A 24,014-nucleotide genomic window follows, 5' to 3' on the forward strand; every position below is an offset into this window, starting at 1 on the left:
ACAAAATGCAGTCAGTGACCACATTTTTCAAAATCCATAAACTTTTTGCTAATTTGTATTTTACAGGTGTCATACTCATATTTGAAAATGATTCAGGAATTAAAAATCAATTAGGCTGCCATATACCTTGTGAATTGTGGGTGAATCTTGACATCAAAAGGGTTAAGTCCTACATGTCAGTGTTCTTCACTGGTTCAGGTTGGTTTAGTGTGGTAATGATTAATGGGAGAAATGATGCCTTGAAATTTCATTCCCATGCGAGAAGAGAAAAGAACTTCCTGCTTCAGTAGTTTTCAAACACAGCAGTCAGCATTTCAGTAACCAAAGCTGGAGGCCGTTGAGAAAGCAAGGAGTATGCGTGTGTGTCATGATTAAAGGAGGAGACGTGGGGATTATGTTGAACAGCAGACCACCACTCCACTACAGGGAGAAGGCCAAATCTCCCGAAAGGCGAAGAACGGATCATGCTCATCCTCTCCGGCATCCGCGGCGCCCCCGATCCCGGAGTGCCGGCAGCAGAGGCAGCACCTGGCAGCGAAGGTCCCGCCCACAGCCCATCCAAGAACTCACGGTGAGTTCATTCCACGGGCCCCTCTGCTCTCTGCCCGGTCACGTGGCGCCGTGCCGCGCCCTCAGTCCCCTGATCTCTCCCCAAAAATTAGACTTCGGGCGGCACGTTGGGAGGATGAGAGGGATGGAGAGCAGAGGTCGAGCATCTGCCAGATCTTTGACACTAATGAATGTTAAGCAGGTTAGCCGCCGGTGTGCCAACGCGGTAGAGGTCAGCGGAGCGCCAGGGTGGCAGAATCCCTCGGCCTTTGTGTTCGTGCGCCAGTCTCCCGGTGAGGGGCCGGCCCCGGTCGTTCAGCTAAGCCCTGCCTTGTGCTATTGTGGAGATGGTGGCAGCCATATTGATCTGGGATTGCTGGCAGATTATGTTATAAAGTGTGGCTCTGTTAGGCCGGTGGGGGTCCCCTCTTACTCCAAGAACTCATTTCGGGGTCGCGGAGTCCATGAAGCCCCCTGACCCCTCAGCCCAAAATGGCAAACGCACTCACACACACAAGGACACAACAGAGGCAGCGAAGGCCGACTCCAATAAACTGGATTGGTTGGGCGGTCTCATTCACTGTTGATTATGGCTGACCTTTCTCTTACTCCCCCGATGTGGCACTGGGTTCCCAGGTTTTTGTCCCCCGTCTCTCCCCTGGATTGGGCCCTGCTGTGGGGCTGCCTCTGCTCTTTTGTGGGCCATTTAAAGGCCTTGCAGTGTGTTTGGTCTTTGTTTCCCCGACAGCGTTTCCTCATCTGCTCCATGCCCCCCCGTGTGGGACGATTGATCCGTTCTTTGCCAGAACACAAAGTCAGGTCGTGTCTGTCGAAAGGGACTTCAATGTTGTGTGTTAGGCCCATTGATTTCCATGTTGTAATAGTTACTTAAGGGCTTCTATGGAAATTATTATGATGCCCATACCAGGATTAGACAGCAATAGGCATGTTCATGGGCTTCAAATCTCTACTTATACTCAGATATTTCAATTAATATCATTCAATCAGTAATCAGCAAGTGTGCATGATAGAAAAACATGGAATTTTGTAAATCTGTGGACATTATGTTTATTTCCAAATGAAATCAGTGAGGTCACAGAGGTCACTTGGGGTCAGTTTAGATGTATGTTCCAGTTAAAAAACGTCCTGTCCCTACATGGTGTATTCAAGTGGGACTTGTATAATGTGTTTATTTCTGCACATGGTTATCTGTGCATGCGTGTGTGTACGTGCGTGTGCGTGTTTGTCTCTAACCTCAGCTTCTGCTTGCTGACCTCATCAGGACACAGGCTTGAGACCAGCATATCCACTGGCCACAGCGTTGATTGAATGTTGATTAAATGTCTATTAATGTACGCTAGCTCAGAGAGGGAGTGAGTAATCAGGGGAAAGTGAATTAATAAAACATCCAGAGTCCGAGGCAGTGGATCTCCCCTGAGAAAAAGCAAGGTGGGGGGGGTCTGGGTAATTTGATCTGCCCCCTCTCCACCTACTCATTATTGATAAGATGAAGCAGATTTCCTCTGCGGGACTGGAACTGCTCTGCTCCGCTCTTCCTGCCTGCCGGCAGCCCACGCTGGTGCCACCGAAACACGCTGTCCCCCCACTGGCAGGATGTCCCCGAGGTGGTGCGGTCTGAGCAAGGGGGGGGTGGGGCACCCTTCAGACAGGCGCGATGGAAATCCCATCTGAGTGGAATTGGTCTAATCTCATCTGCTGAATTGGACTGAGAGAAAAGGGAAGGCCAATCACTCAATCAAAAGCTCAAAGGGATTAAGTCAATCAATGATACCATCAGAAAGGAAGGCAGCAGCCTGCGTGGGTGGACTCGACTCTCACAGTCTTTTGCAGTTGGCGTACAGCCTTATGTCACCGACACAAAACAAATGATGACATTCTTCCCCTAATAGTGTTTGATACCTAAATGTTTATCATATCAAGTTCCAGGAGAGACATTTTGCTTGTCTGTTCAATTAAAACAGATCATTTAGAAGTAGATGACTATTCAGAATGTTACGGACATCAGCCTCTGTGCTTATATTCTCTATGGTTTGGTTTGCACAATTTTCTTTATGAACAGTCATTAATATGATGTAATATAATAGTCATTTATTTATTTGTGACTTAAATTGTACCAAAAATATTCCCTGAAATTGTCTTCTATGTAGATAGTTTTTTGTACTACAAACAGGTAATATAATTGAAAAATAAACATTAGTATTATTATTGAAAAACACACAACAAAACTATTAATATGTACTATTCTTATTTATTGTTTATAATAATTGTTTTATAGCATGTTTATTAAATCTAAAGGAATACTGGTATATTGGTGAAATGGGAATCTATGAAATCAGTTTTTTTAAACAAAAAATGTCTAATTCTGAAATTACTCTATTAATTACACAGTTTGTTCTATGACAAAAAGTACTTGAATGCAATCTGTTAATGAAAAAGTATTGGCTTAAAATATAAACCGGCCTTTTCAATGCTGCACCATGAATATGTCATGCAATTATCATGTCTGTCTAATAAACCAGCCCCATCACTAGGAATGAACAGGCTCTTCAACAAGAACAACTTCTCATGACTATTCTCCCCATTCAGGCTACAACCCACAAAAAATACATACAGAACAGTCAATGACAAGGCACATTCAGAGTCAAAGAGTTTGTTTCTGCACCCACCTGTCCATCCCCCTGACTTGTAAAAAAAAACAATAAAAGAAAGCAATGCATTAGTCGTGTCTCTTTCCCCACGGCGCACCACCTTCGGGTGTCCAAAACCACTTGATTTCACATTCAACGCGTAATTAGGGACATTGGGTTATTGTGTTAGAAGTGGCTGTGATTCACGGAGGGAAATTGGTCGTTGTGTCAGCATGGCCATTATTCAGATGAGAGCCCAATTAAGGCTGGAGAGATTGTGCAGCATTTTTCTAATAAGAGGCCTGATTTAGGATTCATTTTCCAGGGAAATTTCTGGCCTTTTCTTTAGTAGGGCAGGTAAAGAACATGCTTCCAGCCACAGAGATTGGTAGTTCACCTCTCGGACAATTACATATAGTTTTCAAGGTACCTTTATTGTCTGGACTTGCTGTTCTCATTCTAAAATTACCGTTAGTAAAATTACTAAAAGCCCAACAAGAGCCCTGAGCTCATCCACATGAAGAATCAGGAGAATTTTTTTAAGTTGCCAGACTTAACATCCATTCAACCATCCAAGAAGACAATGGCCCCTCTAAAAGAGATTGCCGAGCTGATCTGTATTATCAAAAGTTGACAGGGACAAAGACCAATCAGAAAACAATGAATTTAGTTACTTATATTTCAAGATGAATATTTACTGGCTGACTGGCACAATTGTAATTAGCAGGGTGGCGTGTACTGCACAAAACGTTGCAGAGACCTGGGTGGGGTGTTCCATAAAACAAGGTTTCTCAGTAAGTTACAAAGACGTCATGACTGTCCAATAGAAATGTAGATAACTAGTCCTCGTATTGGTCAATCAGATAAATTCTCTTTTGTTGAACATCCACCATCCATCTAATAAAATTAACAAATAAGGAGAGCTAATATGCATTGTATACAGTATTTTTTGTACTTTACAATGGAATAAATGTTGACCACATAATACTTATTCTTTTTTTTTTCTAGAAACATTACATATTTGTCACAGTGGCCGGACATGGTGAGGAAGTAGGACGCATTTGCAATGGTTCACGAGATCGGATTTTTATCGGAAGACAATGACCCGACAGAAAACAGACACAAATAGGGCAGCTTTAAACATGCACACACAGGTGGGAATGATCTAGAATCAATGGAACAACGTGAAACTCCGGATCCTGATACTTCTATATAAGCGGTATGTTTTTTTATTAGTAACAGATTGCAGGTATTGGAGCGACCATTTCAGAGCTTCATGCAGACATCTCGTCTTTTTCTTTTCTCATCCTCGAGCGGTTTTCGTTTGCCCACGCTCACATGAGCAAATGCTCACAGGCTCTACAACCACCTGACACATTGACATTGCAACACTGGAGAAAATGCAGAAGAACACTACAGTAAACGAATGCAAAAATCAGTGTCACATCTCATGTAATCTATTGTAAAGGCTGTGTAGGGTCATTTTTGCCTGCATTGATCAACTTTCAACAGAAAAGGTCACATTCAAACACAATAGACATATGTGTAACAGGCCTATAATGTTACTCTAATTAGTCTAATGTTTTAGGGTACTTTCTGCTGAATTGTTTTACTTTTTATAAGGTTTTCCTTATATTTGTGGTGTCCTTAGAAAACGCTTTCTTACTTCACTGTATTGCACATCTACCTACTAAATACTCCACGATACACTTGCCCCCACATTTCTAACTGCCTATACTAACTTCTTGTCTCCTCCATCCCTCTCCCTCCCAGCTTCTTTCTCCGCTTTCCTCTCTCTTTGTGTCCCTCTGCCCGCTGTGGCTCGGTGAGGGGTGACTGCTGTGAAAGGGGCTCTGCTGGGTTCAGCCTGGTGACGACTCAGCCCGATCTGGCAGCTGTCACAGGTGATGGGTGTGTGTTGCCCCCGGAGTGATGGATGGGTACAGGCCGTGCCCCAGTTCCATAGGTCACCCATACACGTAAAGGAGAAAGTCACGACAGAGGACACACATGCATTCACACACATGTCGACTGTACAGTAGGTATAAGCATATTTGTCCGTGATTGTCCTGCTGTGTGTGTGTGACTGTGCACTCTGCAAACATGGAGTAAAGGGCCCCGGGCCCCCAGGGGCCTTTCATGAAGACAGAAGAGCAATTGATGCTGTGGTTATGAGGTTCACAGAGTGCACTCTCTATGGCCAACGTTGTTTTGGTTTTGTTTGTTGCTTACGTTGTTCCACCACATGTGTGTGTATGTGTGTGTGTGCGCGTGTATGTGTGTGCTTTAGTGAATTTTAACTATGTGTAAGTCATCCTCACTGACTGATTGGAAAGATTAATTGAATGATTGAATTAATAATTTGGTTATGATATGACATACTTGAATTTTTAGAATGTAACTTTAGGATGCAAGATTTACTGTGTCTGTATATTTATGTGTGTGTGTGTGTGTGTGTGTGTGTGTGTGTGTGTGTGTGTGTGTGTCAAGGTGTTTGATTAAATGTCTTCACAAAAACAGCTACAGGCAATAGTAAAGTAATTGTGAAAGTCAGTGCGTTTTGCTGGTCCTGTCTAGTGAAAAAAAACATTTTATTAAAGAGTAAATGTTTAATAAATAAGGAGTTAAAGACACTGGGTTTTTACAGAGGCAAATATTAATAACATTATACTATTGCAGAAATGTGTGTTCGTGTGTTACATCTGGGACCCAGGTCACTACAGAGGAAAAAATGTTAGCTATAGAGCCATTTGTCATTTCTAGATTCTTTTAAAGAATTCTGTTTAACACAGTGTCAGTATGGTGTAAAGTTAAATGTGAAGGAGCACAAATTCAGAGAAAAATCCTTATGTTAAAAAAGCCGGTAAATGTATTTTATTTTTAGATGTGATAGATAAATTTTAAGTTTGACTGTTTTATACATCCATTTTTTAAGGAATTAAGGAATAACCTGGACTAACACATTCATTTTATGCATGTTGTGAAACAAGCGTGATATGTTTCTTAGTGTGTGTGTAGGTGCTTTCTCTTAAACTAATGTTTTCAACTTTATTTCTCAGACTCCGTCCTGTTATCTTTCTTTCATCACTAAAGCGGTGCTGTGGGACAAAGACATTAACCACAATACGGTGAGTCCTATAACACACACACACACACAGACACACACAAAGACCATCTCTTTCCACATCTCTCTTTATTTCTCCTTCTCTTGCCCTCGAAAGCCTTGTAGTCGATGTGCCTCAGTCAACAGTGAGGTTGCCATGGGGACAACAGCGCAGTGTGGGCCGGCTTCCTGTCTTGGCCTCTGCTTAAACAAACAGTGAAAAGAGGCACAAAGATCCTCATCGGTCCTTACAGCCTCATTTACATCTCTCTTGACAAACACACGCACACACATCCACTCAATTGCCTCCTAAATCACCCTGCTGTAATGTTGTATGTGTGTGCGTGCATACGTTTGTGTGATTGTCCAGTCCATTCACGCTCCGGTTGAACTTTGAGGGAATACCAGACCATACAGGCCGCTGCACCAGATGAGAGGCTGTTGACCTGCAGATGCTTCTGCCGGTTTTATGGCTAGCAAACAGACACACACACACACACACACACTCACAAAGGTCAGCAAATAGTGGAGGCCGATGTCGTCCGAGTTCCATAATGACACATGCAGAGCACCTGCAATGTGTTTGCACATTCATGTTGATCCGCAGCTGCAATGAGGCTCAGTGAAAGGCCATCAACTGGTCCCAGATCAGGGACCAACATGGCATTGTGATGCCTATGGTCACTCAGAGACGGGTCCCAGTCTCACCTCATATTAGCTACAGTGTCATGACACAATCCAAGTCTGCCCCTGCCCAGCCGTCCTGCTGCTGTGGTCGGGCTCGGTTTGGGGGGTGAGGTAGAAGGCATTGTCTCACAGGGGCGAAACGAGAACGTTGCCCTGGATTCTAAGCCCCTTCTTCTGAGCCTGGCTTCTGACACGAGCCCCTAATCAGATTTCCCCTCCACGGATCTGCCGAACTCCACAATGTGCCCCACTGTCATCATGCCTCCATCCATCCCTCCCTCCCTCTCCCCGCCCCTGCGTGCTGCAGCCAGAGCAAAGCTAATTACACCCTGCAGAAACACAAATCTGGCTGGTTTTAAGAAGTCAGTCTTTTTCAGAGGGTTTAACCTTGTTAGTGCTAAGTCTGGCCCTGCCTGGACGTCAGCCCCGTGTGAGGAATGCTCTGTTCCCGAGGACGGGACACACTTCTGTCTGGCTCCCCCAAAAACGGGGAGTTCACTCAGAGGCAGGCCCATTAAGTATGTGGGAGTGTGTGTGTGTACGTGGCCTTGTGTGTGTCATTTGGAAGCGGTTGCTTGCACGCCGGTTCCTTGTTGTTGCGCAGGCCATCTGGGATGCAGGCTAATAGACTTCCTACATTTGGACGAGTGTGCTGCCCGTGAGTGTGTTCATTGGGGAGCGGATGACATGAACACACACACAGCCAGGGATAATGACATTAGGCAGAGCTTTCTGCAGCAGGAGTGGCGTGTGGGCAGCCTGACGCCATGGGGTCAGAGCACATCCTGAGGCCCCCAGGGGCCACACTCACACACACACATTTAGTCAAATCCACTTTACACTGTAGATTTAACATGATCTATGAAGTAAAAGTATAATCTCAGCCAATCGCAACTACCTAACCTTCAGTTAGAGTGTATAACATGCACTAACAATGCAGTAGAACTGAAAAGAAGATGGAATAAAGAGGGGGCGTGCAAACAGAGAGTTCTGCGCCCCTCCTGTCAACTTAACGTCTAACAGGTAAGGGCACAAAACCGATAAGGCACGTGTGCGTGTGTTTGTCTGTACATGCTGAGGTTTTGTGTAATTGTGTGTGTGTGTGTGTATCTTTAATGAAGAACATGTCTGGACCTGTGGACCTGTCCAATCTTTCTGAACAAAGGCCATCTGAAGAGTATCTCCAGGATGTGGGTGACAGGTAGCGACTAGAACATCTGGGGGTGGCTGCAGAGAGAGAAAAGGACAAATCAGCCAGAGGGAAAGGAGGGTGCAATTCCATCCATTTAATATTTTCAGTTCACAAAAATACAAATGTGTAAAACTAGACGTCCCAGTAGGGAAGGCAAGACTGGGATTTACGGATCATCTGGAGACTGACTCTCTCTTTGTCCAGTAATAATACTGATGTGTGCACATTGTGTGTGTGTAATTTACGTTTTTGTTCTGACCAAATGTGTTGTGTGTGTTTGCTGAGTGTACAATATGCCCCACTATTCTTTAAGATCAATATTGGCTGAGTCACAATGAAGACAAAAACACACAACTAGTGGGTCTTGCCAGGTTATGCTGTCTGATGTTAGGCATAAAATATTACATTTTTACAGAGAACATTGTGTGTGTGTGTGTGTGTGTGTGTGTGTGTGTGTGTGTGTGTGTGTGCGTGTGTGTGTGTGTGTGTTTGTTGAAAGGTTGTGCCTCAATGTGAGCAGCAGGGGGTGCTAGAGCCAACACATGACAAACAGACAAAAAGAACTAAAAATAAAAATGATAAATAATAAAAAGTATTGAATAGTGAATTTTCTTTTACTTTCTGCCATAAAAAAAAAAATCACTGCATAATAATTTAACATGAATCACTGTATTGTAACATTTTAATTTCTCTACTCACACACTCACCATCCTTGACCCTATTTACATGCTCACACGGAATCACAAGGAATCTTGCACCAACACAGCGAGGGAATGCAAACTCAAAACACACAAAATCGCATTCAAATTCATAACTATAGAGGTGTGATGCCACAATGCTAACTGCCATGAAACCATGCAGCCCTGACTTCAATTCATGTGAGTAGCTTTTTTAGCTGTTTTCACAAGACTGTGTGCCATCCATACATCATGGCTGATTTTGGTTTTCGATGGGGCTAAGAAACACATATAAACTCACAGAGAAAATTTGGTGTGCCAATTGTTGTACACTAAAGATGACAAGACAACAGATATAAAAGGAACTCAACTATTTTAGTGTAATGTGTGTAGGCCTAGACTTTAGGTTGTTTTGTCCTTTGAAGGACACATTTTTACTTTTATACTCTGAATGTGTTTTAGAGCCTGTACGTTTTCACTTTGGTAAGTGATGAATGGGGATACTTTTCTAAACCTTGTCACCCTTATGGAATGTACTAGAAAAATGTGTTCAATAGGTGACAGACAAGGAACATTATCTCTGCTGAGGAACTATTTTTTCCTGTTCAGGGATCCAATACCAAGAAGAGCATCCTCCCTTCACTGTGTCCCCGGTTTGTGAGCCACATGAAGTCCTTCCCAGCAAATTTCAGACCTCATGTCAATCCAGAGATCAGTAATTGGCTGCAGACTGAAACAAGTGTCTCCCGAAATATAGGTGAGTATCTCTACTCTTTTTGATATTTGTGTTTGTTTAAAATGAGCTACAAGCTAAAATTATTATTAGGTTAATGTGACATGAATCAATAACATATTGTCACAAAATATTGAACTCTCAAATCCAAAAAAATGTGTGATGTCTTCTAAAGAAGCATCGCACATATACTTATTTATGCGTAACATAATTTTCTTTATTGTTAATCATTTCCTTTATTGTTATCATCGTTAATAAGGGATCTGTGGAAGTAGCACCCATGGCTCTTGTTAAGATTTAATCTGCTTGTGTGTGTGTGTGTGTGTGTGTTAGCACCTTCCTCCGGTGCAGTTGAGAGCCAACCTGCCGCTCTTTGCATAACAGGCCTTCTGATGTAAAGGCATCCACCCACCCACTAACACACCCAGAGGGACACACACACAGCTTTCTGTAAGGGTGGGGACAGGGGGCATAGTTCCACACCAGGGTCCAAAAATAATTAGACAACCATATGGCACAGGGCTCTCTGCCACAGTCGGGCCCAGACTCAGTTCCCTGTGGCCTCAGAGGCGTGCGCACTGCTGTAGAAAGGAGTGTGGAGGGGTGTGGTTGTAGTGACACATGCCATTCATTCACACACACGTACACCTACACACACACACATCTACATGCGTGCACACTCTCTTTGAAATGCGTGAAACAGATGGGAAGAGCGAGAAACATGGTGACCCTCCCTCTCTTTCCCCCATTTTGCCCCTTTCTCATTTTCTCGCCCTCTCTCCTCTGCCTCTTTATGCCTGGTGCTGAGTCCTCAGTGTCACAGGCTCTCTGGAACAAGAGGGCATTGTCTTAGAGCCTTCGGCCTTGGCCCCTTCGGCCCTGCAGTGAAAGAGAGGGGGGACAGTGGCTACAAAGGGCCAGAGGACTGAGGAGGCAGCAGGGGGACAGATGAAGCTGGGTGGCTTAGGAGAGACATGAAGTCTGTGGGTCTGAACAGAAAACAGACAAAGAGGAGGTGCAATGGAATTAGAAGGTACCTTAGGATTAGCAGGTACCATAGGAGGTATAGACTCTTACTGTTTCCCAGTCCTGCCTCCTGTCCAAATTTCTAATCATTTTTTTTTTTGTACAGTGCGGACTGTCTTTAACAAGTCAAATGTGTGTGAACAAATATGATAATGCTCAAGAGGTAGTTAACCTTTATGTAAGTTCATTTTGTGTGTGGATAGTTCTATTCTCTGAAATGAAAGCATAGAACAAATGAATTATACAATGGAAATCAATCGTTCTTCAGAAAGTTCTTTCCAACTCTGTTGCAGAATTTCCCTTAAATATGTTGCACTGGTAGGTTGCTTGGCTGTCCAAACCAGCTTTATTTAATCCTGGAGAATGTGCTGACCACTCCATGTTTTCAAACTTAAAATCTTGTTCGTTTTTCACATTAATAACTCATTGTTGGATGAACCCTTGACCAACTAGGCTCACATCATTGGCATATAAAATCAGCCTTTTTTCTTGTTGCCATGTCTTAGAAATGGCTTTCTGCATGCAGCTTGAGCTTTACAGTTGCAAAACAACACTTGCCACATTATTAAGCTGTGCATGAAGCTGTGTTCTTGTGTGCAGACTTGTCCTGTGAGTTCGCTTTGGGTCTGCCAGACATCAGACAGTTCCTCCCAGTTTCTCAGTGCCCTTTGATGGTGAAGGAGACCTTACTCACTTTTATGATGATGTTGGGTCTTAATTGCCTTTTTCTTACCCTTTTTTATAGCAACACATTGCTTTCTAAAGTACAATATGCTTCAATCAATGCTGACAAGGTTATAGCACCACAGTGCTTTCCAACACTAAGTTTGTGCAGGTAGACAGGGTTGTAAGTATTCAGGACAAGCTGGGACGCATGCAGCAACTGGTAGCACGCACTTTCAACCTCCAGCTTTAAGCTTTAACTTCTTGTTTCCTGAATTTTTTTTTTTGCATATTACAATCTATTATTTAGACTACTTGAATTGTGGTATAAAAAATAGGTATTCCATCATTAAGAGAAATTAACAACATGAACAGTGTCTGGACTGGAGTTTTGATAAATTTGATGACTTTTTTAATGCACTAAACAATTGTTTCCTTCAAACAGTTTGCAGCCGAGCATTCATGAGCTTGCAGACGCCACATGTTAAAGATGTAAAGTATACAGCTAACAAATCCATCTCAAGCCAGCAACTGGAGCATTAGGATTAAGCCTGTAGGGCAAGTAAATGCAGACTTCCACACTAGGTATGGTCCATCCTTGTTGGTTTTAGCTGTAATTGGCTGTATGGGCATTTACATGCAGCGACAGGGAGACAGCTAATTCACACTCGGATCAGTGTTTATGGGGTTATTTCCATATCCTATACCCTCTTGGGGAAAGGATGTTGGGAATTGGACAGCTGCTCTTGCTGGTAGGGGCGTGCAGTTGTGGAAGGGGTCTTGTTAGGGAATTGAGCCCCACAGCCTGGTTGCAGGGGGTGGGGTGGGGGACTCATTGGAGTGGGAAAGGAAATGTCATTGGCAAGCAGTGGTCTGCAGGCCATTCTGGACACCCCCCCCCCTCTTTCTTTTAGCTGTAAACGATGATGAATACAATTTATAGATGACCCTTGCACGTTAATTATTCAGGACCCCTCTTTGTCAGTCCAGCACAATGCCTGTCATTAAGGCAGTGTGCTAGAATGCCTTCTGTGGCATGCCAGGGCTCTCCGTCTCATTATCAGACAGCTGGCCCTCTGGGTAGGATATAGGTGGCCTCCAAACCCTTCCTTAACATAGCCAATGTAGCCTGCTTAGCCTTGCTCTTTTCTGTGGTGGGATTCCTCTGTAAAAAAAGAGGTTGTATGTTTTTTGTGTTTCCTATTGCATTAGATGTTGTTGTTCTTGTGCCTTTTTGACAGACCACACGAGAAGATGGCAATACAGAGGCCAATCCAATAGGGGGCGCAGTGAGGTTGTTGTTCCTCGTGTACCAGCATTGAACATGCCATCATCTGAGCGATCAATGCCTCTGTTGCCACACTTAGACACCAAGACCAACTTCAGAGCTACTCAGCCCAACATTAATCTCAGTGTCACCCCACTGCCTCCACTGACCCAACTTAAAGAGGTAGCTGATGTGAAGTATCTGAAAGGGGAGGGCAAGAAGGAAGAGGAAGATGAAGACAAGAAGGAGAAGAGCTCATCAGGCCTCCCTAATGTCTCATTGCTACCAAATTCCCCATACCTGGACCAGAATTGGCACCATGGCGGGCAAGAGGCAACGGGTGACCATCCAGCCAGCCTTTCCCCAGTGGATTCCCTGTCTGACTTCAGTCGGCCTCCATCCAGCCAGTTTAGTCGGTGCACTGACTTGTCCAGTGGGCCGGGGAGCAGCCATTCTGGTACTTTCTACAACTGACACATTTTTATTCTGATTGTTCAGACTTCTATTCTTTCTATTATTTTGATATTTTTTTCTCCTTGGTTTACATTGTTTGTATGCATCTATTCCATTATATTCATTAGTTTCCTAAAGGTCATACAAGTAAAAACGATTATGATAGTTATTATCCAGAAGGCCAAGCTTTCATTACCTCAATCATTGTACCCATTTTCTCTGGTTTACATCTGGCATCACCTTCTAAACTGAAACGATCTTCTTCAATCCTTCCTACCCCACAAGCTGCAGAAGAGCCTCTCTCAAGTCAACATTCAGGCATCCCAGACCAATTTTTGGGTGCAACGTCTGATGCTACCCGACAGATAACTCTTCTGTCTAGACCATCTCAGTCGGTGCCAGACATTCCTGCAGGGGACCAGACAGAGTGGACAGCCTGTTCCTGGATGGTTCTCCCTCCCATCACCACCATGCGAGGTGAGAAATAATGCTCCTCATTTCCCTCTGTGTTTAATTTGCACTGACTCTTCCCTCACTAGCATTGAGTTGGCACACTTTGTGTATTGACCCACATACTCAAGGGCCCCATTGGGCCAAACATGTCTGGTCATCCAGCCGGTCGTACAGACACTGAGTCAAAAGCCCAGCAGAAAGAGAAACAGCAAGAAAGAGAGCCCCCAAGAAGGCCCCATGATGCTGCACCATTCCTGTCAGGCCCACTTTTGTATGCTCGATAATAAATAATGCAGGGAGCTTTTCTTTTCCATCTAAATCATGGTGAGAGACAGGGAGAGAGAGAAATAGAGAGGCTTTTGATGGCGAGCTGGTACTGTTTGATTCCTTGTTCAAAGCGCTCCAGGCTAGCAACAATGGAGTGAAGGAGGTGGGGCCAGGACGGGGTGGGATGGAGTAGGATATGGTAGGATGGGGTGGGATCTGAGCCTTGTGTTGTGCATCTGTGAATCGCAGCTCCGCCAGCACTCTCTCCTCCTTTCTGTGGGAGCTGAAAGGCCGACGATCAGCCTGTGGTCGTAAATCCACACTTACCGCCGCTCGCTGACAGGGGGAAGAGGGGGGGAACAGTCAGGGCCAGGCTCCGCAGCAGAATGCCTCTCCCCCGGCTCCTTCCACGCGCTAATTTACCGTCCCCAATCGGGATAAAGAGAGGGGCCACTGACATCTGACTCAAACCAGGGGAACTTTATGAAAGGGAGGGAACAATTGAAAAAGAGTTGATAGGATTTTGTTTTTCACCAAGCGCGAGAGAGTCCTTTCCCCCACTACGAGTGACACTGTTTAGTGTGCGGAGAGGTGAAGGGTGTGTGTTAAATGTGTAAATTCATTGTTTGTTTGCACTCAGATTGAGGCAGATTATACTCGGATTGAATCTATAGACACCCTGACCAGAAATGTGCAAAATTATAAAAGCTTGTATTAATCACTCAAAACATTAATATTGCAAATTAAAAAATTTCCATCAATGGCTGTTCACACACAATTAAACTTCCCATTATGTTAATTAGCTCGGTGCTGAAGTTTTTGCCGTTTCTGACGTGAAATGTGATCAGTGAAAAGTACCAGTATAAGCACAAAAAAATCCTAATATTTTCTCAATTCTTGGGATTTTTCAAGGATGCATTGGGTGGTATCCCAGACAAATATACCACAATGCATTTCAGGCCAGCATTGCATAGAAACAGAAAGTTTGACCGGACACTTCCGGTGATTTTTATATAAACACTAACATGACACTGAATTTAAATTCTTTTGCATAGTATATAGTCATGTGACCCTATAAAAGATGAAGGGAATTTGTAGTTATGCTTGGAAGTGTTGTTGTGGCTGAAGAACTGAATTAAAATAAATCCTGTGCAGACACTCATGTATTAAATTGTTAGAGCGGTGGATGCTTATGTCACTGCTTCTATTCTAAATTATTTTATTGAACTGTTACAAAGAAAAACATTACTAGACAAGCTCAACTGTTATGTCAGCAAGCATTGAGCATTGTCTTCCTGAGTCTGGCCTTTCTAGCTGAACCCAATCTGAACAGAATAATGTGTACTTTTTCTTCACAGATTTACAGTGGTAATCTGTGCAGACAAAATATGCTTTTTGTTCACTGTGTTCTCACTGCATTCTCATAATGCTTTTCTTTTTAAAAAATTGTCCACTATTTGTGTCCACTAGTAAGTGGGGGAATAGTGGTCAATGAAAGCAACTGTATTATTCAGACTATGTTACTAAAAGTAATGGTTGGGGACTGCAGTTTGTTTTTTTACGACCTTACGATTTTTACGATCTCTAAAGTCTTGAGTTTGAATACGAGCTCTGTCGTTGTTTACTCTCCCCATGTTGGCATGGGTGTCCTCTGCTCTCCCACCACCCAAAGGCATGCACACAAGGTAAATTGCTGATTGTGTGAGTTATGAGTGCAAAATGTATTTGTCCTGGGTTGGTCCCTTCCCCGCACCTAGGATAGCCTCTGGCAGCCGCAAACGTGATGGGGATAGCGAATGTGAGAGTAATGGTAGGTGCTGGTCAAGATGGTGAACCTGCTGATCAAATCTGGTTGCCATCATGGTTGTTGTTCTAATATACAGTCCTGGCCAAAAGCTTTGAACAATACTTGTCACGATCCGGTCCAAAAAGGGGTTACTCCGGTCTGGGATCCGGACCGGAGTTTCACTGTTGTCATGTGTAATGTTCCCTAATCGTTTTCACCTGTGTTAATTGTATAAAGCTGCCCTGTTCGTTTCTGTTCGCCGTCAGGACTTTGACGTTATGTTCCGTGTTCACCAATTTCAACGTCTCGGATGTCTTCCCTGTCCTGTGATTCACTATTAAACCCCTGTTTCGTGATGTCAGGTGATAGCGTCCTTCATTTCTCGTCACTCTTCGTCCTCCTCTCCGTTCACCTGCCTCATCATGCCCACATGGACGTGACAGAAAGACCTGACCTACATTTGGACGCCACCTGACTCAGCCCCGCTGAGATCGGAGGAGCCGTGACTCGCCGGGAGGACACCGCCAGCTTCCTTGTCCCTGGCCTTCCATGGCTTCTTGTCGTGCAGGGTCCCGACCCCTGCCTCTCAGTCCCATGTCTGGCGGTGTTGAAGGTGAGGAGCGGCCATTCAGTGGGGCGAGCCGGAGGCTGACCATGAGCGGCGGCCGCATGCGGACAGCGGACGAGGTGCCGGTACCAAACTGGCCCGAAGCCATCGCCGCTGGAGAACCGCCGCTCGTCCATCGTGAATACCGGACCACTCATTCATTAATTTACCATTCATCTTTGCTCATCTCATCTTTTCTATCCTGGTTCACTCGAATCGATCCCCTTTCGATTCCTCTTGTCCACTCGGACCATTTAAGACTGTGTTTGGACTTTCCTCCCTCCTACATGGACTGCTTCGTCTGGCCCACCAGGGGTCGTGCCATAAGAGGGGGGATTCTGTCACGATCCGGTCCGAAAGGTAGCGTCCTTCATTTCTCGTCACTCTTCGTCCTGCTCTCCGTTCACCTGCCTTGTCATGCACGCATGGACGTGACAATACTGACCTTTTTGTCAGTTGTTTTGCATTTTATAAGATTCAAAGACTGTTATTGACAATTACATCAAGACATTTGCAGTGTTGGCCCTTTATTTTCAAGACCTCAGCAAACCGCCCTGGCATGCTGCCAATCAACTTCTGGGCCAAATCCTGATGGATGGCAATTCATTCCTTCATAATCAGTTCTTGGAGTTGGCCAGAATTTGTGGGTTCTGAATTATATTAAGGCATTGTTCTTCATCAAGAGATGAAAAAGCTGAAGTTGTTTTGGGAGGATGTTTTGGTACCATTCTTTATTCATGGCCATGTTCTTAGGCAAAATTCTGATTGAGCTTCTCAGCAAGCTCTGCACTGGTGGAACCCGAACCCGCAGCTGAATCATCTTTAGGAGACAGTCCTGACGCTTGCTGGACTTTCTTGTTCACCCTGAAGCCTTCTTCACAACACTTGAATCTCTTTCTTTTAAGTTTTTGATGATCTGATAAATGGTTGATTTATGTGCAATCTTAGTAGCAGCAATATTCTTGCCTGTTAAGCACTTTTTATGCAACACAGTGATGACTGCACGTGTATCCTTGCAGCTAACCATGGTTAACAGAGGAAGAACGCTGATTTCAAGCAACACCCCCTTTTAAAGCATCCAGTCTGCTATTCTAACTCAATCAGCATGACAGAATGATCTCCAGCCTTTTGCTCCTCAACGATCTCACTTGTGTTAACGAGAGGATCACTGAAATGCAGTGGAAATGTTTTTTTTGGGGGGATTAAGTTAATTTTCATGGCAAAGATGAACTTTGCAATTCATTTGATCACTCTTCATAACATTCAACAAAAATGTCTACATTTTCTAACAGCAAAACCAGCTATTCTTGAAGTGGTTGCTCATGTTTCCAGATTATAATGCACAATGTCAGGTGAACATAATGTGGTTAATCAGGGTCAGACAAGACTGGGCAAGAGCCATGCAGAATTATCTGACCCTAGAGCCTTATACTTCCCATGCCTTTTAAGAGCCTAACTCCATGTTTGCATTGGCCTCTATAACCATCAAACATGTTGGCATAAGATATTATTAAAAAGATTGTGAAGACACATTTTTTCCCCTCCAGTATATTGTTTATAAAAGGTTTATAAATGAAACTTCAGCATAACAGTAAATTAAAAAAAATTGCTGTACTGAAGTGCTACATGTAAATAATACCATATTTACATGTAAATAATACTATATGCAATTATAATTTTGATGTTACGCATCACCAACAACAGAGAAATGGAGAAAGAAGCATAAACCTAGCCAAGCAGGATAGTAAGATGTGGTCACTCGTGCTCTTCTCTGGGCTGCTGTGTGCGTTGAGGGTGTGGGTGTGTGTGGGGGCGTGTGTGTTCTCCCCCGGCTCTTTGTCTGCTTTCTGGTTCTCTTTCACGTCCCCGGGCCACAGCCCAACAAACGGCTGCTGACCTCGGGGCCACCCCCATTGAGCATCCTCTCCAGAGTGTAACTGTCCTTGACAATGAGCGGGACCCTGGCCATTGTGCAGTCTGGCCCGGCCTCTCTACACAGACTGCAAGCCATTCACTCATTCTCGCTCTCTCTCTCTCTCTCTCTCTCTCTCTCTCTCTCTCTCTCTCTCTATCTCTCTCTCATACACACACACACGCACACACACTTACACACATACATACGCCAGTGGCCAGTGAGCAGTCACAGAGAGAAGCGTTGTGTGGGTCTGACTGCCTTGCAACCTCTAGCGCACACATACACACACTGGGGTGGACCACTGGCCCTCCTCCTCAACTGAAGATGACAGCTGACTTGACAGCAGCAATATGCTTTGAAGTGTCAAGTCAAGTCCCTCTATTGTCTGTCTGAGTGCAAAGCGAAGGCCCTATACAATACACGTCACCATAGGCAAATGTTTTGTCTGTGCTTGCGTTTTTATGTGTATATATGAGTACATAGCAATATGTAAGTAAAGGTAACTCAAAGTGACTTCTTCGAAATACTTCAAAAGAACCCTTTGAGTGCAGTGTGAGATATCTATAGCCAAGAGAGTACTCACACCCAAAGGCCCTAGCTGTTGCTGTGTGTGTTCTGTCAGGTGCTGCTGGATGAAGACTCAGGGGTGTGGTTATTATTCACTCTGTAGACTCTGGGAGAGACAGACAGGTAATTGGAATAATTGCAGCAGTAGCCTCCAAGACAAAATCAATGTTGAAAAATGGAGATAATATTTTTGGTTGGTGAAATGTCACTGATAAATCTCTGCTTATCAGCCCTCACGACAGCATTAAATGCATTGTGGTTCATAAAAAAGTTGTAGCACACCTTTGGAGTTAGACCTGAAACTGGGCATAGTTAGACCTAATAGAGCAACAAACTGTACTCTAGTCTTGCACTAGTCTGCACATAATACTGTGTTATCTAATTCTGTTGACATTAAGAAGGTGGTTTTGATAAAATCACAAAATCTGTGTAAATCGTGCAGCCTTTTCATCAGTCATCTATCTGGTGCTCTATACTCTCCATTACAGCAGCTGCATGGTGTCACGATGGCTGGACATGGTGAGGAAGAAGGATGCATACGCACAAAACAGGGGTTTATTACATGTTGAACAGGACAAGGGAAACAAGTAAAAATGACCAGACAGCGAACAGACACAAACAGGGCAGCTTTATACAATCAGACACAAGTGAAAACAATCAGGAAACATAATAGCACAGGACGAACATGAAACTCCAGTCCGGACTGGATCCTGATCCTGTGTGTACTCTTTCCAATATACACCTCGACTTTTACCCAAATCAAACCGTGATGCCCTGAGAGCTCATGGGTGCCAGTTGCCTGTTGGCTGAATATACATAGAGAATATGAAATCTAGACTAGCCATCTATGACTTGTTCTAGATTGTGTGTGTTTTACACAGGTCCCAGTGTAGGGTCAAGCTCTTCTCAGGTCAGGAGTGGTCAATCCGATGGCTTTGCTGACCTTGAGGCTGTGGCCCCTCACACAGCATCCTGCAGCAGCCAGGACCACCCAGACAGCAGCGAGGATGACCTCAACTCACCTGCAACAGGTAGAGATGAGCACACACACTGTGCTTTTCTTACTTCGTAAAGACCTGTGGTAACAAACAGAAATGTGGAATTACCTTAACGTAGTCTAAATTCAAGCAAATATTTTGCATCTTTTGGGAATTGACATGGTAAACCATTATCTTTTGAAAACAAACATTTCATCTTAAAGGTCCCCTATTATAAAAATTTCATTTCGTGAAATTATTTAACATTAATACGAGTTCCCCTAGCCTGCTTGTGATTCTGCAGTAGCTAGAAATGGTGAAATGTATAAAGTGTGCTTTGGTCATTCTGCTTCGCTGAGAGTGGCAGCTCAGACGGTCTGGTCTGTAATTTGTCATATTTTTTTTAGTTCTGTCACACGAGACTCTGATGAACCAGTGGGTTAATTTAATTTATTTCTGGAAAAACGCAGACACGACTTCCTGTTTGCGCCCAACATTGAGGTTGGTGAACGGTGTTGATGACATCATGTCCGCAAATGCCCCTTCAACTTCTATAGGCCACTCTCCTCCTCGTCCCACCGCTCCTCCTCATTATCATTTAAAGCTACACACAATGGCGTGTCCTGGGGAAATCTCATTGTGGGACTGGCTAAAAGTGGCTGTATTTCTGTGACTTCAGATATAGTATTAGGGGACCACTAAGACCTGTTTAAAAGCAAAAAAAACGTAATAATAGGGGAACTTTAATAGAGGCAACAGCATTTGGGACAGTCTTACACACATACACAAAAACACACACAAACACACAAACAGAATGTAACACTCGCTACAAAGGTAAACAACAAGCTACTCCTCAGTAAATGTCACAGGCTTAACCCCCAGTGCGTAAAATGTCACCCACAGTCACTAACGGGAGCAGCAGTGATAAGATCAACAGCACCTGGTAACTCCACCAGTGTTGTGTAAACTCAGAATGACGTACATTGTCCATGGCTTGTTTGTTGTTATTGGGGTTCTAATCCCACAATTAGACACTTCCTCGCCTTGGAGGGTGAGGGTGTCCGTGTGAGAGAGAGATCGAGAGAGATAAAGAATGTGATTATTTGCGTTCTCTGTAGTGGAACATGAAGGTAGGTCTTGTGGGGACCTTCTTGTAAATTCTGTACATTTGTGTGTGTGTGTGTGTGTGTGTGTGTGTGTGTGTGTGTGTGTGTGTGTGTGTGTGCGTGTTTATCCTGAGGCTTGGTAGGCACCAGTCAGGCAGATTTCCCCTGGACCAGGTGCCTAAACCCAGACAAGGTGTTCAGGTGTTTAACAAACCTTTTTGTTTCTTGTGACCCTTTGTTGTGACCTCTTGACTTTTAACCTGGGGGTCTAATGTCTTCCACCACAGAGTCTGCTTTCCCTTCCTGTGTTTTTGCTGGAAGGGCCTAATGATTGGCCCACGGCCAGCTTAAAAGAAAGTTTGTCTTTTGGTGGAGTGTGTCACACCCTCACTGATCCTCAAGACTTCCTCTGGACAACGCACCTGTCATTCATCCACACGGAACTCTTACATATCAAGTTCATGACAGAGCAACTGTCCTACCATTTTGATTAATAGGAGAGATAATAATATTGTGGAAGAGTGTGTATTTGTACCTACATACCATAGTTTGTGTGTGTATGGTTGTGTATTGTGATATCATAGCTTGCCTGTGAAATCCCCCTCTGGTGATCGGCAGGACCCGCCCAGGAAAAGGTGGGTGTGTGATTTACATGGGCAGTGAGCCCACTACGTTACTGATCCTGCTGTAATGGGGTGTGACGGAGAGCACAAAGCACTCAGGAGACCCAGTGCTCCTTTAGAGGATCTGTCTCTCACATGTCAAAATACCCATAGTCCTTAGCAGCAGTAATGGCTGCCACTCAGTCAGGGAAGCTGATTATCCAAAACTTCTGAAGGAGACCCATGATTTCATTTGAAAGCATGTGTGAGTGTGTGTGTGTGTCTGTGTGTGTTTGTGTGTGTCTGTGGTTGGTTATATACATGTCCGAAATTTTTTTGGATGGGAATTTGTGAAAGTATTTTTTGGTCCATTCAAATGACATCAAATGGGTCAAAACTTCAGTTCAGTTTATTTTGCAAATGACTTCGGTAGCTGTCGATGGTGGAATATCTGCATTCATGAAGAGAAGAATCTTACGAATAATGTGTTCCAGTGTTCATTAACCCAAGAATGTCACTTTAAAAGCTCCAATAATTATTATTAAAACTCTTTTGAAGTATTTGTTAGTATTTGTTTAGTGTAGCTTAAAGTAAAACTTAAAGAAGCCATAGAACTGGCCTTCTTCATACTAGTAGAGTATCCAGTGCATCAGCAGATGTGAGTTGACTACATTATTATTGAAAATCTTTTTTTTCGTGAAAAGACAAAGAAATTTCAAATTAATTGTAAACTTTTGAATTATATTATACATATAGACAGAATATGAGAAAAGTTTTTTAAAAGCATAGCTTTTGCAAGTTACCATCTATCTCACAGCGGAGGAAGAGGAACTGTAGAAAAAAAAAAGAGGTCGTCACCTGAAATGGTTTTCCAACAGTCTTGAAGGAGTTCCCAGAGGTGTTTAGCACTTGTTGGCCCCTTTGCCTTCACTCTGCGGTCCAGCTCACCCCAAACCAGCTCGACTGGGTTCAGGTCCGGTGACTGTGGAGGCCAGTTCTCAACTTTTTGTTAAGTACATAAGTCCACATGTGTTCATTCAAAGTTTTGATGCCTTCAGTGAGAATCTACCAATGTAAATGGTCATGAAAATAAAGAAAACAAATTGAATGACAAGGTGTGTCCAAACTTTTGGCCTGTACTGTATGTTAAACGTTTTAATAGAATTAAATGTAGGTGCATGTGAGTTTGTGAGTATAAACATGTCAATTACATCAATTACACTCTGTAAATACAAAATAATCATTGACAGACTTAGAAATAGGTATGTAGTTTGCTGGTGATACTCCGGTCTTGGAAAATGCAGTTTTATTGCTTGCTTTTGAACACTAGTGTAGTTCACTATTCCCCAGTACTGGAACCATATCAGCTTCACCTTCACTCTTCCCTTCAGATCTGTCTCCTGGACTGGCTGCTCTGACGATGGGGTGTGACTCAGGAGGTCTGGGGTCTCTGTCCCGGGTTCAGCTCTTGATGCTGGATCGGCCTGAACCACAGGAGACAGGGTCTCCCGTTGATCAAGAGTGGGGCTTCGTTACACCTCTCCCCAGAATGGAGGCAGCCCTTCAAACTGATCCTAGAGAACAGGCCATTATGGATAACCATCTAGAAGGTGTCATATCACACATTGCCCAAGCAAGTCCAACACATGCTGAAGTTATGTGCAGTGTTTAGTGTTGTGGCAGTTCATTTCAGTCCTGTGTTTATGCATTTACGTGTGTCTCCACTATGGCAATAAAGTGAATTCTTGGCCCTGCAGAACCAATCAGAGAAGAACTTTTAAACACTGTCTGAAACTCAAACACTGTGTTTAGATAAAGAGATACAGGCAGGAGGTGGAGGTGGGGGGGTTAAAGGAGATGTGAGAGGGAGAAAGAAAGAAACGGAAAATTAAAAATAAAGTGAAAGAAGCACAGAAAAAAAAAAAACGGTAGAAAGCAGGGGAATGCCGCAATGTTTCGGGCGTGGTGGATGGCCTTGACTGCAAAGTCTTAAGAGCGTGTCAATCAAACTATCCCCCCCCCACCCCTTGGCTGCCACTGGCTTTGAAATGGGGCGGCCTGCCTCTTATCCGTAGGCAGGCTGCTGCAAGCTCTTAACGGAAAAGCCATAAAGCAGAGGAGGCCCGTGCCTGGCCCCGCCCCAAAGGTTTATGAGGCACAAAATGTCATGTTAATCGAGATAAAAATGTTTATCATTAACTCAAAAAAAAAAAATCTACACAGCAGGTCGTCGCTGGGGAGCAATAATGTCAGGCCTTTTGTTGCCGTTTTATCTGTTGCCGCAATAGATAAAACGCCATAAAAATAAAGAAACAAAATATCACAAAAATGTACAAAACATTAAATCTGTTCAAATATGTTATCCCTGCTCTCTGCACTACACCACGCATTCATACGTAGGCACATGTGTACTGTATACGGAAGCATTTGCATGTGTGTGTAAGTGTCAAGAGTGTGTGTTGGGGTGTGTTTCTGTTTGTACACACACCTGGCACACTCCTGGCAGGCAGGTGCTTCTCTGGGCTTGTGTCTCAGTATTTATATCGGTGTTTGCGGAGGGATTATGGGACAGCAGTCATAGCTAATGGACAATTTTATTCCAAGGCACATGTGTACTTATGGTCCCCCTACACACACACACACACACACACAAACTCTCACACAGACAGACACACACACACACACACACACAAGCTGAATTAGTTCTATAGAAAGCAATAGAATAACTGAATTACT

At 43.8% G+C, this 24,014-nt stretch overlaps 1 protein-coding gene across 1 annotated transcript in view; it reads left to right on the forward strand.

Annotated features, from left to right (window-relative positions):
* Window positions 1–332: 332 nt before the first annotated feature.
* The window catches only part of LOC114765065 (uncharacterized), a 44,350-nt gene continuing 20,668 nt past the window's right edge, over window positions 333–24,014 (forward strand). The window contains exons 1-7 of the mRNA XM_028955123.1: window positions 333–571; window positions 6,257–6,325; window positions 9,466–9,613; window positions 12,520–13,002; window positions 13,284–13,475; window positions 19,475–19,624; window positions 22,670–22,888. Of these exons, the coding sequence (XP_028810956.1) occupies window positions 368–571; window positions 6,257–6,325; window positions 9,466–9,613; window positions 12,520–13,002; window positions 13,284–13,475; window positions 19,475–19,624; window positions 22,670–22,888 (1,465 nt within the window). The 5' untranslated portion in view covers window positions 333–367. The remainder of the gene's footprint in view (window positions 572–6,256; window positions 6,326–9,465; window positions 9,614–12,519; window positions 13,003–13,283; window positions 13,476–19,474; window positions 19,625–22,669; window positions 22,889–24,014) is intronic.

Source organism: Denticeps clupeoides, chromosome 15 (assembly GCF_900700375.1).
Source record: "Denticeps clupeoides chromosome 15, fDenClu1.1, whole genome shotgun sequence".
Classification (NCBI taxonomy): domain Eukaryota; kingdom Metazoa; phylum Chordata; class Actinopteri; order Clupeiformes; family Denticipitidae; genus Denticeps; species Denticeps clupeoides.